At 44.5% G+C, this 22,979-nt stretch overlaps 1 protein-coding gene across 1 annotated transcript in view; it reads left to right on the top strand.

The window, feature by feature from the left end:
• CKAP4 (cytoskeleton associated protein 4) overlaps positions 1-18,502 on the top strand; it is a 106,311-nt gene extending 87,809 nt beyond the window's left edge. Inside the window, exons 2-3 of the mRNA XM_044679137.1 lie at positions 1,069-1,383; positions 15,957-18,502. Of these exons, the coding sequence (XP_044535072.1) occupies positions 1,069-1,383; positions 15,957-17,288 (1,647 nt within the window). The 3' untranslated portion in view covers positions 17,289-18,502. The remainder of the gene's footprint in view (positions 1-1,068; positions 1,384-15,956) is intronic.
• Positions 18,503-22,979: the final 4,477 nt, after the last annotated feature.

Raw genomic sequence — 22,979 nt, forward strand, 5'->3', positions numbered from 1 at the left:
CAACAGCCCAAGCAGCAGCAGCAGAACCAACAGCCCAAGCAGCAGCAGCAGAACCAACAGCCCAAGCAGCAGCAGCAGAACCAACAGCCCAAGCAGCAGCAGAACCAACAGTCCAAGCAGCAGCAACAGCAGCAGCCCAAACAGCAGCAGAACCAACAACCCAAGCAGCAGCAGCAGCAGAACCAACAACCCAAGCAGCAGCAGAATCAACAGCCCAAACAACAGCAGCAGCAGAACCAACAGCCTAAGCAGCAGCAGCAGCCCAAACAGCAGCAGAATCAGCAACCCAAGCAGCAGCAGCAACAGAACCAACAGCCCAAACAGCAGCAGCAGAATCAACAGTCCAAACAGCAGAACCAACAACCCAAACAGCAACAGCAAAACCAACAACCCAAACAGCAGCAGCAGAATCAACAACCCAAGCAACAGCAGCAGCAGCAGAACCAGCAATCCAAACAGCAGCAGCAACAGCAGAACCAACAACCCAAACAGCAACAGCAGAACCAACAACCCAAACAGCAACAGCAGAATCAACAGCCCAAACAGCAGCAGCAGAATCAACAGCCTAAACAGCAGCAGCAGCAACAGCAGAACCAACAGCCCAAACAGCAGCAGCAGCAGAACCAACAGCCCAAACAGCAGCAGCAACAGAACCAACAGCCCAAACAGCAGCAGCAGCAGAACCAACAGCCCAAACAGCAGCAGCAGCAGAATCAACAACCCAAACAGCAGCAGCAGAATCAGCAACCCAAGCAACAGCAGCAGCAGCAGAACCAGCAATCCAAACAGCAGCAACAACAGAACCAACAGCCCAAACAGCAACAGCAGCAGCAGAACCAACAGCCCAAACAGCAGCAGCAGCAGAACCAACAGCCCAAACAGCAGCAGCAGCAGAACCAACAGCCCAAACAGCAGCAGCAGCAGCAGAACCAACAGCCCAAACAGCAGCAGCAGCAGCAGAACCAACAGCCCAAACAACAGCAGCAGCAGAACCAACAGCCCAAACAACAGCAGCAGCAGAACCAACAGCCCAAACAGCAGCAGCAGCAGAATCCACAACCCAAACAGCAGCAGCAGCAGCAGAACCAGCAGCCCAAGCAGCAGCAGCCCCAGCAGTCCCACCCCAAAGGCAGCAATCGGGGTGGGGGCGGGGGTGGGAAATCCTCAGCAGCCTGCCCAGCCTCCTCCTCTTCCTCCTTCTTTGGCAAGCTGGCAAAGGTTCTCAACTTTCTCTTCTACCTCACCCTCATTGTCGGGGCCGGCTTCTCCGCCTGGTATGTTCATAACATTTTGGAGGAAGTCCATCAGATCCGGCACCGGAATGAGGGCTTCTCCAGGCAGAGAGAGGAGCTGGGGCAGGGCTTGCAAGGCGTCATGCACAAGGTAACAGCCCCTCTTCCTCTTTCCCTTCTCCTTCCAAATAGGACAGCAAGCAAGGTGGCCCCAAAGCATCAGCCTGGTCTTATTTCCTCTAAATCCCATGTAAACAGTAAAGCTGACTTAGTGAGTTAAGGTTCACCAAGTGGCCCAATAGTTGTGTGACCTTGGGGAAGTCATCTCACTTTCCTGGGTCTTAGTTTCCTCATCTGTAAAGTGAAAGGTTTCTAAGATATTTCTGAGCTCTAGATCTATGACCCTATGAATCCTTTCCAGTCTTCTCTACCTCAGTTTCCCCATCTTTAAATGAAGAGGTTGGACAAGAATGTCTCTGAGGCCCCTTTCAGTTCTAGATCTAAGATTCTAAGAATTTACTACTTAGTAAACCTGGGAAAAGCCATTTAATCTCTTCAGGTTTCAGTTTCCTTATCTGTAAAATGAAAGGGTTAGACTAGAAAGCCTCTGAAACCCTTAGGCCCCTGGGTAGCTAGAACACTGGGCATGGGAGCAGGAAGACCTGAGTTCAAATCTTTATGATACTACCCATGTGGCTCTGGACAAATCACTTAACCATGGTCTGCCTCAGTTTCCTCAATTGTAAAATGGGGTTCATAATAGCACCTATTTCCTAGGGTTGTGAGGATAAAGTGAAATCCATTTTTATGCTTTGTAAACCATAATTGTAAGTTGTCTTTTTCAGTTATCTCCCACTCCTCTCTTGGTAGAGATACTGGTTTTTCATTTCCTTCTCCAGCTCATTTTACAGATGAGGAAATTGAGGCCAACAGTTCAAGTGACTTACTCAGTGCCATACAACTAGGAAATATTTGGGGCTAGATTTGAATTCAGGAAGATAAGCTTTCTTAACTTCAGGCCTAGCACTATCCATGGTGTCACCTTAAAACTTTACATAAATGCTGGTTGTCATTGTTATGATTATGATTATTGTTATTATCCTATGATCTAAAGCAATGCATTTAAAAAAAAAAACAACACCCTTACCTTCTGTCTTAAAATCAATAATAAATATTGGTACTAAGGCAGAAAAAAATACGGGTGAGGCAATGGAGGTTAAATAACTTGCTCAGGGTCACATAGCTAATAAGAGCCTGAGGTCAAATTTGAACCCAGTCCTACCTACACCAAACCTAGTGCTCTATCCACTGTGTTATCTTACTGCCCCTAAAATGCATATATTTTAAAACTCATTTGAGCTCCTTGTACTGTAGACATTCCCTCCCCCCCCCCCATTACAGAAGAGGCAGTTTTTACTTGAGATAATTTTTAACAGAAACCGAAGTTCACAAGTATTTATTTAGATCCTACTTTGAGCCAGGTACTGTGTTTCTAGGCTTCTGAGACAAAAAGGAAACAGTCCCTGCCTTCGTAGAGTTTACATTCTATCTAGGGAAACTGGAGGAACACAAAAATAGCTACAAACTGTATACAAAGAAAATGAAAAACAATGGAGGGGAGCAGAACAATTTGTATGTATCAGTCAATACCAAAGTAATATACAATGTAAATAAAAGGTAATGGAGGTGGGTGGAGAAAGGGTCCCCTAGAGCTTGGGAGCTGAGCTCTGAAGAATGCTAGTCTGCCATAGGCTTCAGAAGTGAGGAGAGGGGTGTCATTCCTGCCATAGGAAACAGCATGGACCAAGACATGGTGAGTGGATGTGAGGAAGAGCAGATGTTCAGCTGAGTTATAGAGACTGGAAAGGGGAAGAATGTATAAGAAAAACTTGAAATCAGGCTGCAGACATTATGAAGGGTTCTGAGTAGCCAAGAGAGAAGTTGAGGTTTTATCCTAGAGTAAGAACCCCTGTACCCATCCTTGGGGGGCTGATTTGCTTGGATTTGTGCCTTAGGCACATTCATTTTGGTAGCTGCCTGGAGGAGGTATGATCATTAGGATATCCTGCATTGAGATGGTTCATTCAGGTTTGCAAAAGTACTTTGCAAATATTACTTCATTTGATCTTCTCTGCAGTGTTGGAGATGGCTGCTATTATTATCCCCATTTTACAGATGAGGAAAGTGAGGCAGCCACAGAGCAGTGTTAAGTGACTTACTCAGGCACACATCTAGTAAGTGCCTGTGGTCTGATTCGAACTCAGGACTGCAAGTCTAGCACACTATCGATCTAGCCATTGAAACTTGAGTTGAAGAGATGAAGGGACTTGTCCATGGTCCAGAGTTTGAGCCCTGTTCCCGACTCCCAAGTGTACTGTTCCTGCTTGTTTCCTGGGTCAGCCAGGAGTTGGCTTCCCTCTCTGGTAGTGTCCCTGGTGCTGATCAGATAGGGGAAGGGGGAAGCTCCGGTTGGTTAGGGATCCAGGGAGGCCCCTCTCCAGAGCTTCTGGGCAGCTGGCCTGAGCTAGCCCCAGGCTGGGGGTTAGGGCGATCAGCACCCACTCTTTGTCTTTGTTTAGACAGCAGGGGGAAAATATGTCTCCCGGAGTATTTTGCTGCCTTCCCCCAAGTATGGAATAGGGCTGCAGTAGTATTTGGTCAGCCCCAGGGTGGATGAGCAAAGGGAACCTGTCATAAAACATTAGCCTTGACCTGGAAGGAAACTCTCAGGCTCTCTGCACTGACTCTTCAATGACTCTGAACAGCTGAGTTGGCAGGACAGCCCAGGAGGGTTGGGGAGAGGTGGCAGCTCTTGCCTTCAGGCTGGTCCACACTCCAGTTATCGCTGGATCCCCACCAGCAAGATTGGAGCTGGTTCTCCCGGCCCCTCCGGGAATCTTAAACTTCCTTGGGGTGCCAGAGTTGGGCAATTCATTGATGAAAAGCTGGAAGGAACCTCAGAGGCATCTAGGGACAACCCCCTCATTTGACAGATGGGGAAACTGGGCTGAAAGGAACCTCAGGACACCTCATTCAACTTGTCATTTTTCAGATGAGGAAACTGAGACCCCAGGAAGTTAAATGACTTGCCCAAGATTTCACAGGTTATAAAAATCAGGGAGCATGGTGAATAGAGCGCCAGGCTGGGAGTTAAGGAGGACCAGGATTCAAGTTTGCCTCAGACACTTCCTAGCTGTGTGATTCTGGCCAAGTCACTTAACCCCAAAGGCCTAACCCTCATACCACTTATATCTTGGAACGAATACTTAGTCTTGATACTAAAATGGAAGATAAAGGTTAAACAAATTTTTTAAAAAATGAAATAAACCGTAAGAGTTTTTCCAGGACAGCCCTTTTATTTTTCATATAATGAGTTCATATTTATACAGTGAACTATAATTAATATTTATTGATAATGTGGCTATAATAAAATAACATGCGTTTAGAAAATAATAGGCAATATATTTGATAAGGTTTATGTTAGTTTATACTACTTAGGAAACTATTGGGCATCTAGGTGGCACCATAGTACACAAAGAACTAGGCCTGGAGTCAGGAAGACTTCTTCCTGAGTTCAAATCCAGCCACAGACACTTCTTAGCTATGTGACCCTGGGCAAGTCACTTAACCCTGTCTGCCTCAGTTTCTTCATCTATAAAATGAGCTGGAGAAGGAAATAGTAAACCACACCAGTTTTTTTTTTTGTTTTTTTTTTTTGTTTTTTTTTTTACCAAGAAAACCCTAAATGGAGTCAGGAAGAGTCTGACCCCACTGAAATGATTGAACTACAACCCAATCAGCTATTTCTAGCTGCTTAGGCTTTGCATAGGAATTTAAATAGAGTGGAAAGGCTCTTAGAAGTCAAATTTCAATAGAAACTAAACCATACATAAGGATCCCTGTGGGATACTTAGTTTGAAAAGTGTAGTATTGTTTGTTCTGTTGTATCTTTTATTTATTTTGTTAAATATTTCCCAATCGAATTGAAAAAAATACTTTTGTCTTACAATCAATATTGTGTATTGGTTCCAAGGCAGAAAAGTGGGAAGGGCTAAGCAATGGGGGTTTAAGTGACTTGTCCAGGGTCACACAGCTAGGGAGGCACCTGAGATTTGAACCCAGGACCTCTCATCTCTAGGCCTGACTCTATCCATGGAGCTACCTACCTCTCCTCCCTGTTCCTTCCCCAATGACTATTTAAAAAAAAATTTTTTTTTTAAACCCTTAACTTCTGTGTATTGGCTCATAGGTGGAAGAGTGGTAAGGGTGGGCAGTGGGGGTCAAGTGACTTGCCCAGGGTCACACAGCTGGGAAGTATCTGAGGTCACCCCAATGACTTTTTAATGTGGTTCTCGTAGCATGGGAGTGTTGTCATCCATATGTATCCTGTAGATGTTTGACACCTGATCCAGGCCAGTCTCTTCACTGTATAGATGAGGAAACTGAGGCTCCTTGAGACAAGCTGGAGCCAGGTAAAGAACCAAGGTGGGAATGGCAGAGATAGGATTTGAATCCAGATCTCGTGTCTCTGCCCTTTCTCCCACACCAGAGCAGGGGATATTTAACCCATGGAGCCTTTCCATTTTGAATAGCCTGCTGATGATGTACACCTTGTCTTATGAGGGTCGGTGAATCCAGAGAGCCAATGGGAGTGAGCTTGCTAGCCAAAAGACAACCTGGGGTGGTGGCTGGAGAGCCAGACTCAGAGTCGGGTCAGGTAGTCACAGGCTCAATTTCTGCCTTTGCTGTATGCTGGCTGTGCATCTCTGGGGAACTCTTGTCTCCTCTCCAGCCCCAGCCCCAGCCCGTGGAGTGGCCCTCTGCCTTGGAAGAGGGAGGGAGGAGGGAACTATGGATATCTATGGAAATAAACTTCCCTCCCTCTGGGAAGCTGCTCAGCCTTCCCAGCCCTCTCACTCTGGGAGGGCCTGAAGCCAGCCCTCAGTGATCTGGTTTCCTTCTTCCCTTCCCCTTACACTAAATCCATTGTGAGGCTGACCACAAAGGTCCCTCCGGCTTCTTTTGGCTCCAGTGAATCAGACAGCAAGCTGAAGAGCACCCAGTGACTTGTTGTAGACAGTGCTACTCTGCCCATCCTGAAAGTTGAATGACTAACACAACCTTGACTCTTTCCCCTACTGTTCTTTTGTAGGCAAATAAGTAGGTGGCATAGTGGGTAAAGTGTCAGCTTTGGGGTCAGGAAGACCTGGGTTCAAATTCTGCCTCAGGCACTTACTAGCTTTATGACCTTGGACAAGTCATTTGATCTTTTCCAGCCTCGATCTGTAAAAATGTGAATAATAACAGCACCTAGACTTCTGAGAATTAAATGATATAGAGGCACCTAGGTGGCTTAGTGGATAGAATGCCAGGTCTGGAACTAGGAAGACGGGTTCAAATTTGGCCTCAGACATTTCCTAGCTGTGTGACCCTGGGCAAATCACTTAACTCCAATTGCTTAGCCTCTGCTTTTCAGTCTTGGAATTGGTACTAAGACAGAAAGAGTTAAAAAAAAAATTAAATGTCCTCTACTTATGTATAGCACTATGTAAATCTCCATGTACAGTGATTGTTTTCATTCCCTCTAAAGTCTATGGGTCTTTGAGCTGTGCATTATGAAAGCAGTCATAAGGCTTAGAAGAGGATTTGAACTCAGGTTCTCTGACTCTGGGGCCAAGATTCTTTTTACTATATTATTTTGCCTTCTCATTCATTACAATCCTATCCATCCCTTAAAGCGGGGCTCATTTGCCATCTCCTGATCATTCTTGGCCCCTATCCCACACCTTTCCCATTTCAGTGATCTTCCTCATACTCCTGTGTCTGTCTGGCCTCAAGACCTCACAGAGTCTTTTTTTTTTTTTAAACCCTTACCCTCCGTCTTGGAGTCAATACTGTGTATTGGCTCCAAGGCAGAAGAGTGGTAAGGGTAGGTAATGGGGGTCAAGTGACTTGCCCAGGGTCACACAGCTGGGAAGTGTCTGAGGCAAGATTTGAACCCAGGACCTCCCATCTCTAGGCCTGGCTCTCAATCCACTGAGCCACCCAGCTGCCCCCTCACATAATATTCTGTACACAATAGGTATATAGGTGGATGGATGGATAGAGAGATAGGTAAGTGGATAGAGACGTAGATGGATGGCTAGATAAATGGATAGAGAGGTAGGTGGTTAGATAGAGAGATGGATAGAGATAGATGGATGGACAGAGAAAGCATTAAGTACTTACCTCTGCCAGATTCCTTGCTAATTCCTGAGAACATAAATGCAAACAAGTAAATCATGGCTTCTATTGGGAGAAGAGTCCACACAAAAGAAAGGTGTTCGGGGAAGCGGTATTCTGGGTGAGAAGGTAGTTGGGAAATGGTGTGGAGGACTGCTTCCAGGAAAGATGAGGCAAAAGGTCCCCTATAGGAGCCAGGAACCGTAGGGCAGAGTCCAAGGTTGAGGGATGGAGGAAGATGAGTTTGACAGCCAGCCAAAATACTGTAGAAGCTACATGGCGAGGAGGTGGCCAGGAAGTGGAATTAGAGACCTGGTTCAGAGCAAGGCAAGGCAAAGAAGGCCCAACTCTCAGGTACTTAATAAATGTTGAATTGCATTCAAGTGATATTGATTTAGCCCATAATTTCTCAGAGAGAGGAGTACCCATCTGAATAATAATAATATTAATAATGTTGTAATAGTATCTAGTTCATGGCCTTCATTTTATAATTGAGGAGGCAGAGACATAAAAGGGAAGTGATTTGCCTGAGGTGGCATAAGGGGGCAGGCTTCAGATTCAAACACTGGTCCTCTGACTTGAAATTTTGAGCTCTGATCTCGTCTAGATGATACCTAGATAGGATTCGTGCTACTCTCTCTTTTTTAAAATGTATTTATTTAGAATATTTTTCCATGGTTATATGATTCATATTCTTTCCCTTCCCTCCTCCCTGCCCGCTCCCAGAGCTGACAACCAGTTCCACTGGGTTTCACATGTATCATTGTTCAAAACTTATTTCCATATTATTACTATTTGCAATAGAGTGATTGTTTAGAATCAACATCCTCAATCATATCCCTATTGAACCACGTGATCGAACCTATGTTTTTCTTCTGCATTTCTGCTCCCACAGTTCTTTCTCTGGATGTGGATAGCGTTCTTTTTCATAAGTTTCTCTGGATTGTCCTGAATCATTACATTATTGCTAGTAGAAAAGTGTTGCATTTGATTGTTTCACAGTGTATCAGTCTCTGTGTACAATGTTCTTCTGGTTCTGCTCCTTTCACTCTGCATCAATTCTGGAGGTCATTCCAGTTCACATGGAATTCCTCCAGTTTATTATTCCTTTCAGCACAATAGTATTCCATCACCAACAGATACCACAATTTGTTCAGCCATTCCCTAGTCAATGGACATCCCCTCATTTTCCAATTTTTTGCCACTACAAAGAATGTGGCTATAAGTATTTTTGTTCAAGTATTTTCCCTTGTTATCTCTTTGGAGTACAAACCCAGCGCTACTCTCTTTCCTTTCAAGGGTTTGTGATAGTTAAGTGTCCTAGATTTATGCTGGAAAGGATCCTAGATATTAAGTCTATCTGCCAATTTATACAGATGGGGAGACTGAGGCCCCTTATACCCTCAGGCCACATAACTTGTAAATAGCAGAAGAATATGATCACAGACTTCAGACTGGAAGGAGTGTATCTGAGACAAGAGATTTAGAGATGGCAGGGACCAATGGCACACAGACCAATCGTTTTATTATAAAAAAGGGGAAACGTACCCAGTGAGATAAAGGGACTAGAAGTCAGAGTCAGGATTTGAATGCCCTTCCATCAATACCACACAGAGAGCTCTCTTCTCTTCCCTCCAGTATTGTTTGGGCGTGGGGGTTATTCTGAAATGGCATTTCTCATGCCCAGGGGATAAGGATGAGCAGGACCTTCTTCACTTACATGCTTTTACCCACGATTGGATGGCCCATTGATACCTTGATTATAAAGCAAGTCCTTTTATATGGCTTGATGGTTCTTGGATCCTTTCCAGCTCTGAGATTTTGTGAGTCTTGGACACTGAATCCAGTCCTCTTTTGCCATAGCACATAAGCTACTTATTTGTAGACCTCTTTGAGGCCCAGATAGGTAGAGTTGTCCAAGATCATCCCTTCTGTTCATGAATTCTTAACCCTTCTTGTGCCGAGGACCCCTTTGGCAGTCAAGGAAGCCACAGACCCCTTTTTAGATTATATATTGCTTAAAGTAAAATATGTAGGAATTGCTAAGGAAACCAGTTACATTGAACTTCTAAACTTAGGCTTAAGACCCTCTGCCTTGGGGCAGCTAGCTAGGACAGTGGATAGCATCAAGCTTGGAGTCAGGAGGTCCTGGGTTCAAGGATACATCCTAGCTGTGTGCCCATAGGCAAGTCACTTAACCATATTTGCCTAGCCCTGGCTATTCTTCTGGCTTAGAACTGATACTAAGACAGAAGGAAAGGGTTTAAAACCCCCACCTTAAAAGGTTAGACCCGATATCGGGGCCAAGGCTTGACCTCAGGTCTCATCATTTCCCTTTCTGTTTCTTCTCTCCCCCCAGTGCCTAGGAATGTGTATTCTGTATTTATTAGGTGTTTAATAAATGCTGGTTAAATGAATGGATGGATAGGAGAAGGAACAGTGCTACTGTGTAGACTCATGGTGCCCTTGGGACCAGCCCAGGGCTAGGCTAGCTTCAGGGAATCCAGCCAGTTAAACAGCTGTTTGACTTATAGCATTTGGCTGCCAGCGATGTTTCCTGTTCTGCTCTAACTCCCAGCCCCCTGAGGTTAAAAATAGCCCCAGTGCCCCCTTCAGCAGCGGACATTCCAGCCTTGAACTAAAGGGAAGCCCTGACTAGACTCAGAGCAGCTCCGGCTCCAGCTCCAGCTCCAGCCGAAGCCCAAGTCTGATGGATATCCAGAATGTTGGGGAACTTTGAAATCCCAGAAACTTGGCAGGCAGCGGAAGGGACGGCAAAAGGCCCAAAGAGACCGTCTAGCTTTCTCAGGGTCCTCCCCACAATGCAAAGCTCAGAACAAAGCTCATTTCTTTAGCTATGGCCAGTCGTACATCTGGTCGGTCTTTTCTACAGTTATATCTCCAGACCCAAATTCTAGATGAGGATTTCTCGTTTGTCTTAGAATGTCAAATGGAAGATCATTGAGGGGATCAGGGAATCGGCAAGAAGCCATTGGTTCTGTTCATTAGTAACTGTAAACATGCACCTACTACATGCTCTGCTGGCTCCTGGGAAATAGGTTCGGTTTAGATAATGTGGCTTTTTGGAAAGAGCATTGGATTTGTAACCAAGAAAACCTTGGTTTTCAGTGTGATCCTGAGCAAGTCATTGTCTAACCTTTGGGAGCCCTAGTTTCTTTGTCTGTAAAATGGGGATTATGATACTTGTCCTGTGAAGCAGGAGGGTGGCGCAGTAGATAGAGTGCCAGACTTGAAGTCAGGAAGACTCATCTTCCTGAGTTCAAATCCAACCTCAGACACTAGTTGTATGACCCTAGGCAAGCTACTCAACCCTGTTTGCCTTGGTTTTCTCATCTGCAAAATGGGCTGGAGAAGGAGATGGCAAACCACTCCAGTACTTTTGCCAAGAAAACCCCAAATGGGGGTCACCAAGAGTTGGGCATAACTGAAGCAACTGAACAACCACCACAATGAGAAAAACACTTGTAAATCTTAAAAAGTACTAGCAAAGGGGCAACCAGATGGTACAGTGGATAGAGAACCAGATCTGGAGTTGGGAGGACTTGGGTTCAAATGTGGCCTCACACACTTTCCTACCTGTGTGACCCTGGGCAAGTCACTTAACCCTAATTGCCTAGCTGTTACTCTTCTGTCTTGGAATTATTCATAGGACAGAAGAAGAGGGTTATATATTTTTTTAAGTGCTAGCAGAATGTAAATTCGAATAATAATACAGGATTGTGGAGTTTATAGGCTCATTGGTGCATAAAACACATAACCTCTAAAGATACTGGTTTCTGGGCTTTAAAGAAGAGCATGTTCCATGACATCCAGTGCTTAGCTCAGTGCCTGGTACTCAGGTGGCATTTAATAAATGCTGATTGGCTGAGGAGGAGCCTTCCTTCAGAGCACAGCTCAAGAGTCACCTTCTATGTGGCACCAGTAGAGGGTCAAGTTGATGTAGTGGACAAAACGCTGGATTTGGAGTCTTTTGACTTAGGTGTTGAAGCTCAGTTCTGCCTCTCGTTCTCTTTGTGGCTTTGCTTAAGTCATCTGTAAAATGGGAGGGATTGGACTAGATGACACCTCTAAGTCCCTTTTCAGATCTAAATCTATCATCTTATAACCTCCCTGGGCTTCGGTTTTCTCATTTGTAAAATGAAAGGATTGGACTAGATGACGTTTAAGATCCCTTTAGCTCTAAGCCTAGGAAACCCATGAAGATACTACTACAGGAATTGTCCCCATATTGTACACACACACACACACACACACACACACACACACACACACACTCTCTCTCTCTCTCTCTCTCTCTCTCTCTCTCTCTCTTAAAAATTTGCAAAGTGGGGGCAGCTGGGTAGCTCAGTGGATTGAGAGCCAGGCCAAGAGATGGGAGGTCCTGGGTTCAAATCTGACCTCAGACACTTCCCAGCTGTGTGACCCTGGGCAAGTCACTTGACCCCCATTGCCTTCCTTACCACTCTTCTGCCTTGGAGCCAATATTCAGTATTGACTCCAAGACGGAAGGTAAGGGTTTAAAAAAAAAATTTGCAAAGTATTTCCCTGCTAATCCTGGGAGAAGGGTGCTATTATGACTTTACAGATGAGAAAACTGAAGCTGAGAGGTTGAGTGGCCCACGATCACACCTAATAAATGTCAGAGGCTAAATTTGAACTCAAGTACAGTAGCTCTATATACGATATCATGCTGCTTCCTCTTTTTTACAGAGTGAGAAACCGAGGCACAGATAGGAGAAATAATTTGTTCACTATCACCCAGGTAGTAGGTAGTAGTCTCACTGTTTAAGACTAGTTCATAGGATCATAGACTTAGAAGTCTAAAGGACTGAAGCCCCAAAATTCCCTTCCCACCATACCCCAATAAATTTAGGCTCAAAATAATGTAGTGACTTTGCTGACGCCACACAGCTATTACATGTTAAGGACTGGATTTGAACCCAGGTCCATGAATTCCAAATCCAGGACTTTTTCAATTTTATCACCTTGTTTCTCCATATGGCTCAATATTTAGTAGCCTATTAATGCCTCTATAACTTAGTAACAAGATATAGCCTTAACCCCCCCCCCCCCCCCACAGGACACTCACACTTCTCTAAGTATGGTTCTCGTGGGGACAGTCTGATGCTCATTCATCCCTCCATTCTTTCTTTTCTTTTTTTTAAACCCTTTCTTTCTTAGTACCACTCTTAAGAGAGAAGGGCAAAGGCTAGGCAAATGGGGTTAGGTGACTTGCCCAGGGTCACACAGTTAGGAAGTATAAGCATCCATCCATTCTTACCAAATTCTCCTCCATACCAATAGGTCAGATTTTCATTACAGCCTAGTGTTATTTATTCTGGCTTAGAAATAGAGAAATTAAGTGAACTAAAGGAGTCTTGAACCTTTGACTGTGGCCTTATCTTTATAAGTTATGATGATGATTAATTATAATAATAATCATAATGATGTTATAATTAATATTATTATATATTATGATGATATAATAATTATTTTAATTATAGAGTCAGACCTAGAAAGATCTGAGAGGTCACCTCATACAATTGCCTTATTTTACTGATGGGGAAACCAAGGTCCACACCAAGAAATTGCTTTGGCCAAGATCCCACAGGCAACTTAGCCTGAGATTTGAACTTGGATCCCTTGACTCCAAAACTTGCATCTTTTTCACTTATGTTAGCCTCACTTTCTGATATAGTTTTCCTCCTCCTCTTCCTTTTCCTTCCTCCTCCCATTGAGCTATTCCTTATCAAAAACAAAAAAAGCCATTTCAGTAAAACTAGTCAACATATGGAAAAAGCCAGACATTATTTGCAGTAATCTATACCCATAATTCCTCATCTGGGCAAAAAAAAAAAGGCAAGAAGATGAATTCTCAGGCTTCTTCTTTGGAGTGCTTTAATTGACTGAACTAACTAGGCCCAAATTGTTTACTGTTATTATCAACAGTAGTAACAGACTCAAGATTTGAACCTAGGGCATGAGATCATAAATTGCAAGATGAAAGGGACGAGATGAAGACACTTGATCTACCCCTTTGACCATGATTAGCTTCAAGCAGAGGATTTTCTTAGTCTTTTTTTTTCCTTTCTCCCCATCGTATATCAGTCAAGTTCAAGGACCAAACATGAACTTGGAGTCAAATGTCATTGACTCTGATGGGGCTCAGCGGTGCCCGACTTATTGATAGGACCAAGACTTGAGTGGAGGACATGGGAAAAAGCAAGAGAGAAAGAAATGATAAATACATCCATAGCTGTGAAGTAGCATTCACAGTTGTCTCGGATGTGGTGTAGTTACTCATCTCAGGGCAGAAAGAGCAGAAGTCTGAAAAACCTGAGTTCCGATCCTGACAGCTACTACCTAGTCCTGTGACCATTCGTCCTTGGTTTCCTGGTGTAATAATGAAAATAGCTGTTTATATGACATTTTCTATTTTTCAAGGCACTTTTTTGAGTCTCAGGGCAACTAGGTGTCCTTTCTAAAATGTGGGGCCCATAGCCAGGGACGTGCTGGTAAATGTGAACACCTGACAGAGAAAAAATGTATGTGTGATACACTTTTAAGTTTAGTTTGTATTATTAAGGAAATTAAGGATAGAGCACCAGATCTGGAGTCAGGAAGACTCATCTTGCTGAGTTCAAATCTGGTCTCAGAAACTTAGTAGCTGTGTGACCCTGGGCAAGTCACTTCACTCTGTATACCTCAGTTTCCTCATCTGTAAACTGAGCTGGAGAGGGAGATGGCCAACCACTCCAGGATCTTTGCCAAGAAAATCTCAAATGGGGTCACTGAAAATTGGATGTGACTGAAACGACTGAACGGCAACAACAGCATTTGATTCTCACAACAGTCACATGAGGTTGTCCTATGGGTATTGTTCCCATTTTACTAATGGGGACCTTGAGACACAGTGACAACAAGCATATGGCATAGCTGGGGTTCAAAGAATGAGATGGAAGGGCTCTTAGAGTGGATCTAGTCCAACCTGAACTTATCCCTTCTGACATTCCCAATAAGTAATCATCCAACCATCTCTTGAAGACTTTTATAATCCAAGAGTGTTCTCAGGGAATGTCTCTGCACCCTCTTCCCATCCATTCCTCCTGTTGCTCTGGGGAACTCAACTTTGTTGTTATTAAGTTGATTCAGTCCTGTCTGACTCTTCATAACCCCATTTGGGATTTCCTAGGCAGAGACACTGAAATATGCCATTTCCTTCTCCAGCTCATTTGACAGATGAGGAAACTGAGGCAAAAAGGGTGAAGTGCGTTGGCTGGGGCCACATAGCTGGTGTCTGAAGCCAGATTTGAATGAGGAAAGAGAAATCTTCCAAATTCCAGGCCTAGTGCTCTATCCACCATACCCAACATTGCTAATCCCTTGTCTCTGCAATTCTCTTTAGATATTTGAAGATTTGACATCCCCCATTCCCTCCCCCCCCCCCCGCCCCTGCTCCCATGTTTCCTCTTCTACAGAAAAATCTCCCTAGATTCTTCAATTGTTCCTCCTTCTTACTGCATGGTACTCAGGCTCTTCAAAATCCCGGTGCCCTTGTCTAGGCATTGCCCAGTTTGTCGGGCCTTTCTAAAAGGTGGCCTATAATCAGAGACGTGCTGGTAAATGTGAACACCTGACAGGAAAAAAAAATGTGTGTGTGACACACTTTTAAGTTTAATTTGTATTATTTCTTTAGGGAAGTTTTCAGTGATTTCTTTCTTTTTTTCTTTTCTTTTTTTAAACCCTTACCATCTGTCTTAACATTGTTACTATGTCAGTTCCAAGGCAGAAGAGCAATAAGGACCAGGCAATTGGGGTTAAGTGACTTGCTCAGGGTCATGCAGCTAGGAAATGTCATATTTGAACCCAGATCCTCCCAGACTCTACGCCTGGTGCTCTATCCACTGTGCAATGTAGCTGCCTTGCATCTGTGAACTTTAATATATATATATATATATATTTTGGTCACTGTGTTACAGCTTAATTGGTTTCTTTAGTAATTGTATGTATTTTATGCATTTTAAAATGTGATCGTGAGAAGGTTCCACAGGCTTCCTAGGACTGACTGCCAAGGAGTCCGTAACACACTCAGACGTTAAGGGTTCTTATTAGTAACTGTTTATTGATTTGAATTAAGTGTAGAATCTAGACTCAGAACTCATCCTAGAACGTGAGTCCCCTGGCTCTCTCTGCCATGTTGTTAGGGATGTGGCATGGGTAGGTGTGTCGGCTTTGTCACTAATGACAAACTCCATTACATACGTATATATTTAACCTATTTTCCTAGGTCCGAAGATCAACCCGTCCTGGATTCTGGTACCAAATATCTTAGCCATAGGATATTTATATTATTATAAATCCTAGTTGATTGATCAGTAACCAGTGTAGATGTGATGGGCTACCAGGTTGTAGTAGAGTAAATTGCTCTTGTTCAAATTCATTTGCCTTTCTTGGGAATTAAGAGCCATCTTTTTCTTCCAGTTGCAGTCGCTGCAGTCTACGTTTGTGAGTTTTGAGTCCATCTTGAAAAACTCCCAACATAAGCAAGAGCTGACGGAGAAAGCGATCAAGCAAGGGGAGAACGAGATCAATCGTATCAGCGAAGTGCTGCAAAAATTGCAGAACGAGATCCTGAAGGACCTTTCCGATGGCATCCATGTGGTCAAGGATGCCAGGGAAAAGGATTTCAACTCCCTGGAGCACACTGTGGAAGAGAGACTCACAGAGCTCACCAAGTCCATCAATGAGAACATCGCCATATTCACAGACGTCCAAAAGAGGAGCCAGAAGGAGATCAACGAGGTGAAAGCCAAGATCTCTTCTCTGGAGGAGACCGATTGGTACAAGCATGACTTGAAGGCTCTGAGGGACGTGGTGGATGGACTTCAGAGCTCGGTGAAGTCCAGAGAAAAGGATATCGAGTCCTTGAAAAATTCCCTGGAGACCATGGAGTCTGACGTCTATACCGAGGTCAAAGAGCTGGTGAGTCTGAAGCAGGAACAGGAAAAATTCAGAGAAGCCGCCGACAATGAACATCTCACGCTGCAGTCCCTGAGGGAGAAAATCCTTCAGGCGGAGGCTTCCTTGTCCCATCTCCCCAATGAGATTAAGAGACTGCAAGAAGACGTGCGCCAGGTCAAAGCAAACTCTAACCAACAAGACGAGAATGACCTTCTGAGGAACGCAGATGCCTTAGACTCCCTTCAGAGGAGGAGCGATGATTTCGATTCCAAGTTTGAGCACCTGGAAGGGAGCCTCCAGGCCATCCAGACGGCTTCTTCTCAACAGACGAAGACTCTGGAATCCCTCCTTTCCAAGAATGAAGAGCACGAGCATCAGCTGGCTGCCCTCCAAGAACATCTCGAAGGCATCACGACTTCCCACGGCCTGCTGGGCGCCGATAAGGATGGCCTCGAAAGCACCGTGAGAAGCCTGGGCGAGTCTCAGCTCTCCTTATACAATGACGTGGAGGAGCTGAAGAGAAGCGTCAGCGAGCTTCCCAGCGCCGTGGACTCCCTCGAGAAGGTGCAGAAACAAGTGCGCTCGCTGCTCGAGAAAGCCCACGGGGACACTTCTCTCCCTCCCGACTATCTAGAGAAACTGGCATCTGTAGATGACTTAAGGTCCTCCTTAAGCCAACTGGAATCAGACCTAAAAATGGTTAGGACTGCCGTGGACAGTCTGGTCGCCTACTCAGTGAAAATTGAAACCAATGAGAATAATTTAGAGTCCACGAAAAGTTTATTGGACGACCTGAGGAGTGATCTGGACCGACTGTTTGTGAGAGTCGAGAAAATTCACGAAAAAGTCTAAACGAGTTATCAATGCTGGTGTGGAATTTCAAAGTCTCCCCTCCTGACCCCCCCAGTCTCTCATGGCCAAAAAAAAAAAAAAATGAAATAAAAATTGTCCCTCTTTGTAACGAGCAATAGACACTCATGGTAATTCCTGGGCATTCTCCAGTGCCCCCTTTCCAACCCATTTAATTTATTTGCCATATTAGGCTATACCTGTGAAAACAGGGCTACGGTTGCGTCATTATATTCTATCCGTTTTTGGTTTCGTTTTCTCCCTGGAGGGCCCCCATCTTCAGGAATCCAAGGTTCCTTCTAAAAAGATGTTTTGAACATCCCGGAAGGGTGAGAATGACTTCGGGTGGTGATAAACAAGATCAGATTCGTGTTTCGCCTCAAAAGGCCACCTTGGCCGCCATTTTTTACTGAAAATTGTCCTTAAGGAAAATAAATTTTTTTTTTTTTTAATGGGAGGGGGGAGGGCCCAAGTTTTCCATGAGATGTCAGTCACTTATAAGTCTTCCACTTAAAAGCTGGTTGGAAACCAGAAACATCAGCACAATTTAGGGAAAAAAAAATATACCAATTCCTAGTGTTTGTTTGTTTTAAACTACTTTACCATAGTTCCTCCCATAGGTGCTTTCTCATAGTTTCTCTTTTATCCCTATTCTTCTCATCCCCATTCTATACATCCTTTAGCGATATCCAAGGTTACTATGCAAGACTCGGAAGGCTCCGAATGCCAAGATGGGGCATCCACCCTGAGTAATCCTGAGCCCATCTGTGCCAAATCTCTAGTTGGGTCATCAGATAACTCTTAGACTTAGCAGCCCGGAACAGGGGTCTGATATATTCTTGAATCATATCCCAGGAGCAGCACAGCGGAATGGGGCGTCCCCTCAGGTATGCAGACCAAATGTCTATAACCTATTTGTTTTTTTTTTTAAAGTTTTTTTAAAAAATGATACTCATGGAAATCTAACAATAGATTCCTGCCTGTCAGTGGAAAAAAAAAAAAAGGATGCACTGCGTTTTCATGTCATTGTTCGCTCTGTCCCCGTCCCGAGCTGCACTGTCCCCGATGCTCTGTCCTGTCCTGTCCTATCAAGCCATTTTGTTTTTCCTCCATTTGGATTAATTTCAGACGTTCGTTTAGTTGACTGTGAAATGAACTGAACTGTATGGCTTCTTTACAGTATTTTTAATTCTTAATAAACACTTTGGAGCTTTGTACTTATGGGTGTGTTATTTGCTCCCGGGGCACGCTTTCATCCTGCACAAGAGGGAGGGCTTTCAGCCACGAGCACCGGACTTGGAGGTCTAGATATATATTTGTTTTAGTTGATTGAATTCGTAACCACTTGGCATAGGGCCCTCTGGGATCCTGTAGCTTATGAAGAAGAAGCGAGTTAAAGAGAGCAGAGAGCCTGGCTTTAAACCCACAGCGACCTGGAATCAAATGAGATTTTTTTTTTTAACCTTTACTTTCTGCCTTAGTGACAACTCTCAAGGCCAAAGGACAAGAGCTAGGCAAACAGGGTTAAGTGACTTGCCTAGGGTCACCCAGCTAGGAAGTGCCTGAGGTCAGATTTGACCCTAGGTCCTCCTCTAGGTTTAGCCTTCTATCCACTGCACCACCTAGCTGCCCCCTGTTTGTCCCAGTTTCCTCAACTGTAAAATGGGGATAATGATAGCACCAACTTTTCAAGGTGGTAAGAATTAAAAAACAAAAAACAAAATATTTGTAAAGTGTCTGGTAGGGGGCAAGCTGGGGAGCTCAGTGGATTGAGAGTCAGACCTAGAGACAGGGAGGTCCTAGGTTCAAATCAGGCCTCATACACTTCCCAGCTGGGTGACCCTGGGCAAGTCACTTGACCCCCATTGCCCACTCTTACTACTCTTCCACCTAGGAGCCAATACACAGAAATTAAGGGTTTTAAAAAAAAGTGTCTGGTACAATAGTAGGTGCTATATAAATGTTTCCTGTTATTAACAACAATTTTCTTGGATGAGCAAAAATGCAGAGTACTGAGCCAATTCTTCAATAGTAGTAAGTGATCATTAAAAATTTTTTTGTTTGCTTTTAAAAAATTAAAAAATTAAAAAAATTAAATTTAAAAAGGGCTGGGCAAACGGTTAAATGACTTGCCCAGGGTCACACAGCTAGGATGTGTCTGAAGCCAGATTTGGACCCAGATCCTCTCAACTCCAAGGCCTATCTCTCTATCCACTTAGCCACCTAGCTACCCCCAAAAGAGATTCTTGTAAAGCCCATAGCATGCTCCCTGGAATATGTTGTTTCAGTCATGTCCATGTAACTCCATTTGGGAATTTCTTTTTTTCTTTTTTTTTTTTTTTTTAAACCCTTACTTTCACCCTTGGTGTCAATATTGTATATTGGCTCCAAGGCAGAAGAGTGGTAAGGGTAGGCAATGGGGGTCAAGTGACTTGCCCAGGATCACCCAGCTGGGAAGTGGCTGAGGCCAGATTTGAACCCAGGACCTCCCATCTCTAGGCCTGGCTCTCAATCCACTGAGCTACCCAGCTGCCCCTATTTTGGGAATTTTCTTGACAAAGACACTGGAGTGGCTTGCCATTTCCTTCTCCAGCTCCTTTTATGGATGAGGAAACTGAGGCAGCCAGGATGAAGTGACTTGCCCAGGATCACACAGCTAATAAGTGTCTGAGGTCAGATTTGAGCTCAGGAGGATGAGTCTTCCTGACTCTAGGTGGGACACTCTACACTCTGGTGCCACCTAGCTGCCTCTGTAAAGTAGTCGACTATATAAATGCTTATCCTCTTCCTTTCCCTTACCATTGTCTTCTAAGTCTTACTTCTGACACACACTGGATCCTGGGCAAGCCAACTTCACCTCTCAATGTCCCAGACATCTAGGTCAGGAGGTTTGAAACTGGCTTCTGGGAATGTGGTTCTTGCCCCTTAATATTTTGATAATTATATTTTACCAGAATTGGTTTCTTTTATAATCCTGTATACTTCATGCTTTTAAAAACATTCTGAAGAGGGCTCTATAGGTTCCACCAAGGCACCAAAGGGCTCCACGACACAAAAAAGCCTCAAGAACCCTGATCTAAGATTAGAAAGTTGAACAGTGGCCAGTCTGTACTGGTAGAGGGAGTTTCCTCACCTGGGAATCCCCCTACCAGTGAAATCCCTGGTCTGGTCCCTATCCCCAGCCCTCTCATTGAAGATTTTAAATCTGAAGCTGGGAGGAACTCAGAGTTCATCCTGTCCAACCTTCCCATTTTACAGTTGAAGCCTAGAAGGTAGCTGAGCCAGGCTCTGAACCCAGGGCCATTCACACACTTCCTCCTTGGCCAGGCATCTGCAGCCCCCGGCTTCCCGCCAGTCAGACGCACTCCTCCCTCCTCTCCATCTCCCAGAATCCTAGCCTCCTTCAAGGCTCCATTCAGGCTCTCCCCTCCAGCCAGCTCCCCGGGAGTTTTCTGGGCAGGCTCCCTTTCTCCTTGAATTTCCTGACGTGCCCACAACTGTTCTGTATTCTGCCACTCAGAGGAGGGTGTAAACTCTGGAAGAACAGCGACTGTTTTTGTCTTAGGTCTTTGGGTCTCGATTGCCTGGCAGAGTCCCTGATACATAGTAGGGATGGAGCCAAGCCTTGTGATTTCATTGGTTTAGGGGGATCCCACGTAAGGAAACTTCGCCAGTGTAGGTAGCCATCTTTTCTGCATTTTGAAGTCTTAGAGTTTTCTGGAACGCCGAATGGTTAATGGTCAAAGCTAATATTTCTAGAATGCTTGCTGTGTGCCGGGCATTCTGCTAGAGCTTTACAGATATCTCATTTGATCCTCACAATAACCCTGCGAGGTAGGAGTTATTGTTATTATCACGAAAAAAACCTTTTTTTTTTAAACTTACTTTCTGTTTTAGGAGTGATACTAAGTATTGGTTCTAAGGCAGAAGAGTGATAAGGGTGGGCAATGGGGGTCAAGTGACTTGCCCAGGGTCACACAGCTAAGTGTCTGAGGCCAGATTTGAACCCAGGACCTCCTTGTCTCCAGGCTACCCTGATGGATGTTATTATTTAATATCTCTATTTTACAGCTGAAGAAATGGAGGCAAACAGAGGTTAAGTAACTTGTCCAGGGTCACCCAGTTAGTAAGCATAAGAGGCCAAATTTGAACTCAGATATTCCTGACTACAGGCCCAGCTCGCTAATGATAATAATAATAATATTGTATTATACATTAATATCACATGAGCAATATTCATTAATAACCATAATACCAACAATGATAAATGAGGCCAGGTGTTATCCTTGCTAGGAGAAGACTAAAACGGGCACATCTATTCAGCCTTGGAGTTCTGAGTTCAATGGGTGAGGTCTATCAAGTGTCTCCACCTCGTTTGGCTTTCATACAATCAATCCCTGGTTGTGGAAGTAGAAGAAGGAGATTTCCTAGGGAGGAGCAAACCAGCCCAGGTCTGAGACAGAGCGGGTCAAAGCTCTGACGACAATCAGCAGGGAAGTGTGGCAGGGGCCAGGAGCCTTTGGCATGCTGGACTAAGTCCTTCCTAAATGCATGCTGACTCGACCAGCCTTGCTATCCCGGTTGGGTTCCATCCATTGGCTCTTGAGACTTCTGCCGGAGTCTGCCTGTTCCAGGCTTCTGACAGTTCAGCTTTCTAAACTCTCTGGTTTCTCTGTCCAGCTCTGGCATGTTGGAGAGCGCTTATCTTAAAAAAACAAAAAACAAACAAACAAACAAACAAAAAAAATAGTCTAACCACCACCACCACAACAACAATAACAACACTACTACTACTACTACTTCTACTACTACTACTACTACTACTACTACTACTACTACTACTAAATAGCCCTGGATCTGAAATCAAGGGACCTGGGTTCAAATTTTTGCCCCTGAGAGCTACTTCCTGTGTGACCCTGGTCCTCACTGTCCTCATCTGAGGTCCCCTCCAGGTTTAGGTCTTTCACAGAAGAGGGCAAAGATGGGGCAGCTGGGTAGCTCAGTGAATTGAGAGTCAGGCCTAGAGTTGGGAGGTCCTAGGTTCAAATCTGACCTCAGACACTTCCCAGCTATATGACCCTGGGCAAGTCACTTAACCCCCATTGCCTAGCCCTTACCTCTCTTCTGCCTTAGAACCACTGCACAGTATTGATGCTAAGATGGAAGATAAGGGTTTAAAAAAAGAAGAAGAAGAGGGCAAAGAAGGGGAAGAAGGTAAAGGCAGCCTCCCTAAGGGGAGGGCAAACTGGCTTATTCCTAGCATGACTCGAGGAAAATGACTTGATGTCTCCATGGCCCAGGTAACTAACTCGAAGGCTATAATTTGAAGCTATGCCTCAGCATGGAGAACTTCCTGAGAATTCCCTATACCAGTGAAACATGCAGATTTGACAGCAACAACAATACCAAAACTCACATTTTGGTAGCCCTCAAAGGTTTTTGTCATGCCAGCCCTTTGACTGATGGTAGGCACCATCTTCCGCTCTGATGACATCTCCAAGTTGCCCTGAATATGTTGGGATGTACAGAACTGTTTGAATGCTGTCTTTCTAATTAGAGTATAAGTTCCTTGAAGGCAAGAACTATTTCTGTTCATCTTGGTCTCTCTAATGCTTGTACAGTGCCTGGGAGCTACTAAGTCCTTACTTGCTAGCATGCCAACTTGACAGGATTGAGTATTCCAGTTTGGCCACA

The sequence above is a fragment of the Gracilinanus agilis genome, chromosome 5, assembly GCF_016433145.1.
Source record: "Gracilinanus agilis isolate LMUSP501 chromosome 5, AgileGrace, whole genome shotgun sequence".
NCBI lineage: Eukaryota > Metazoa > Chordata > Mammalia > Didelphimorphia > Didelphidae > Gracilinanus > Gracilinanus agilis.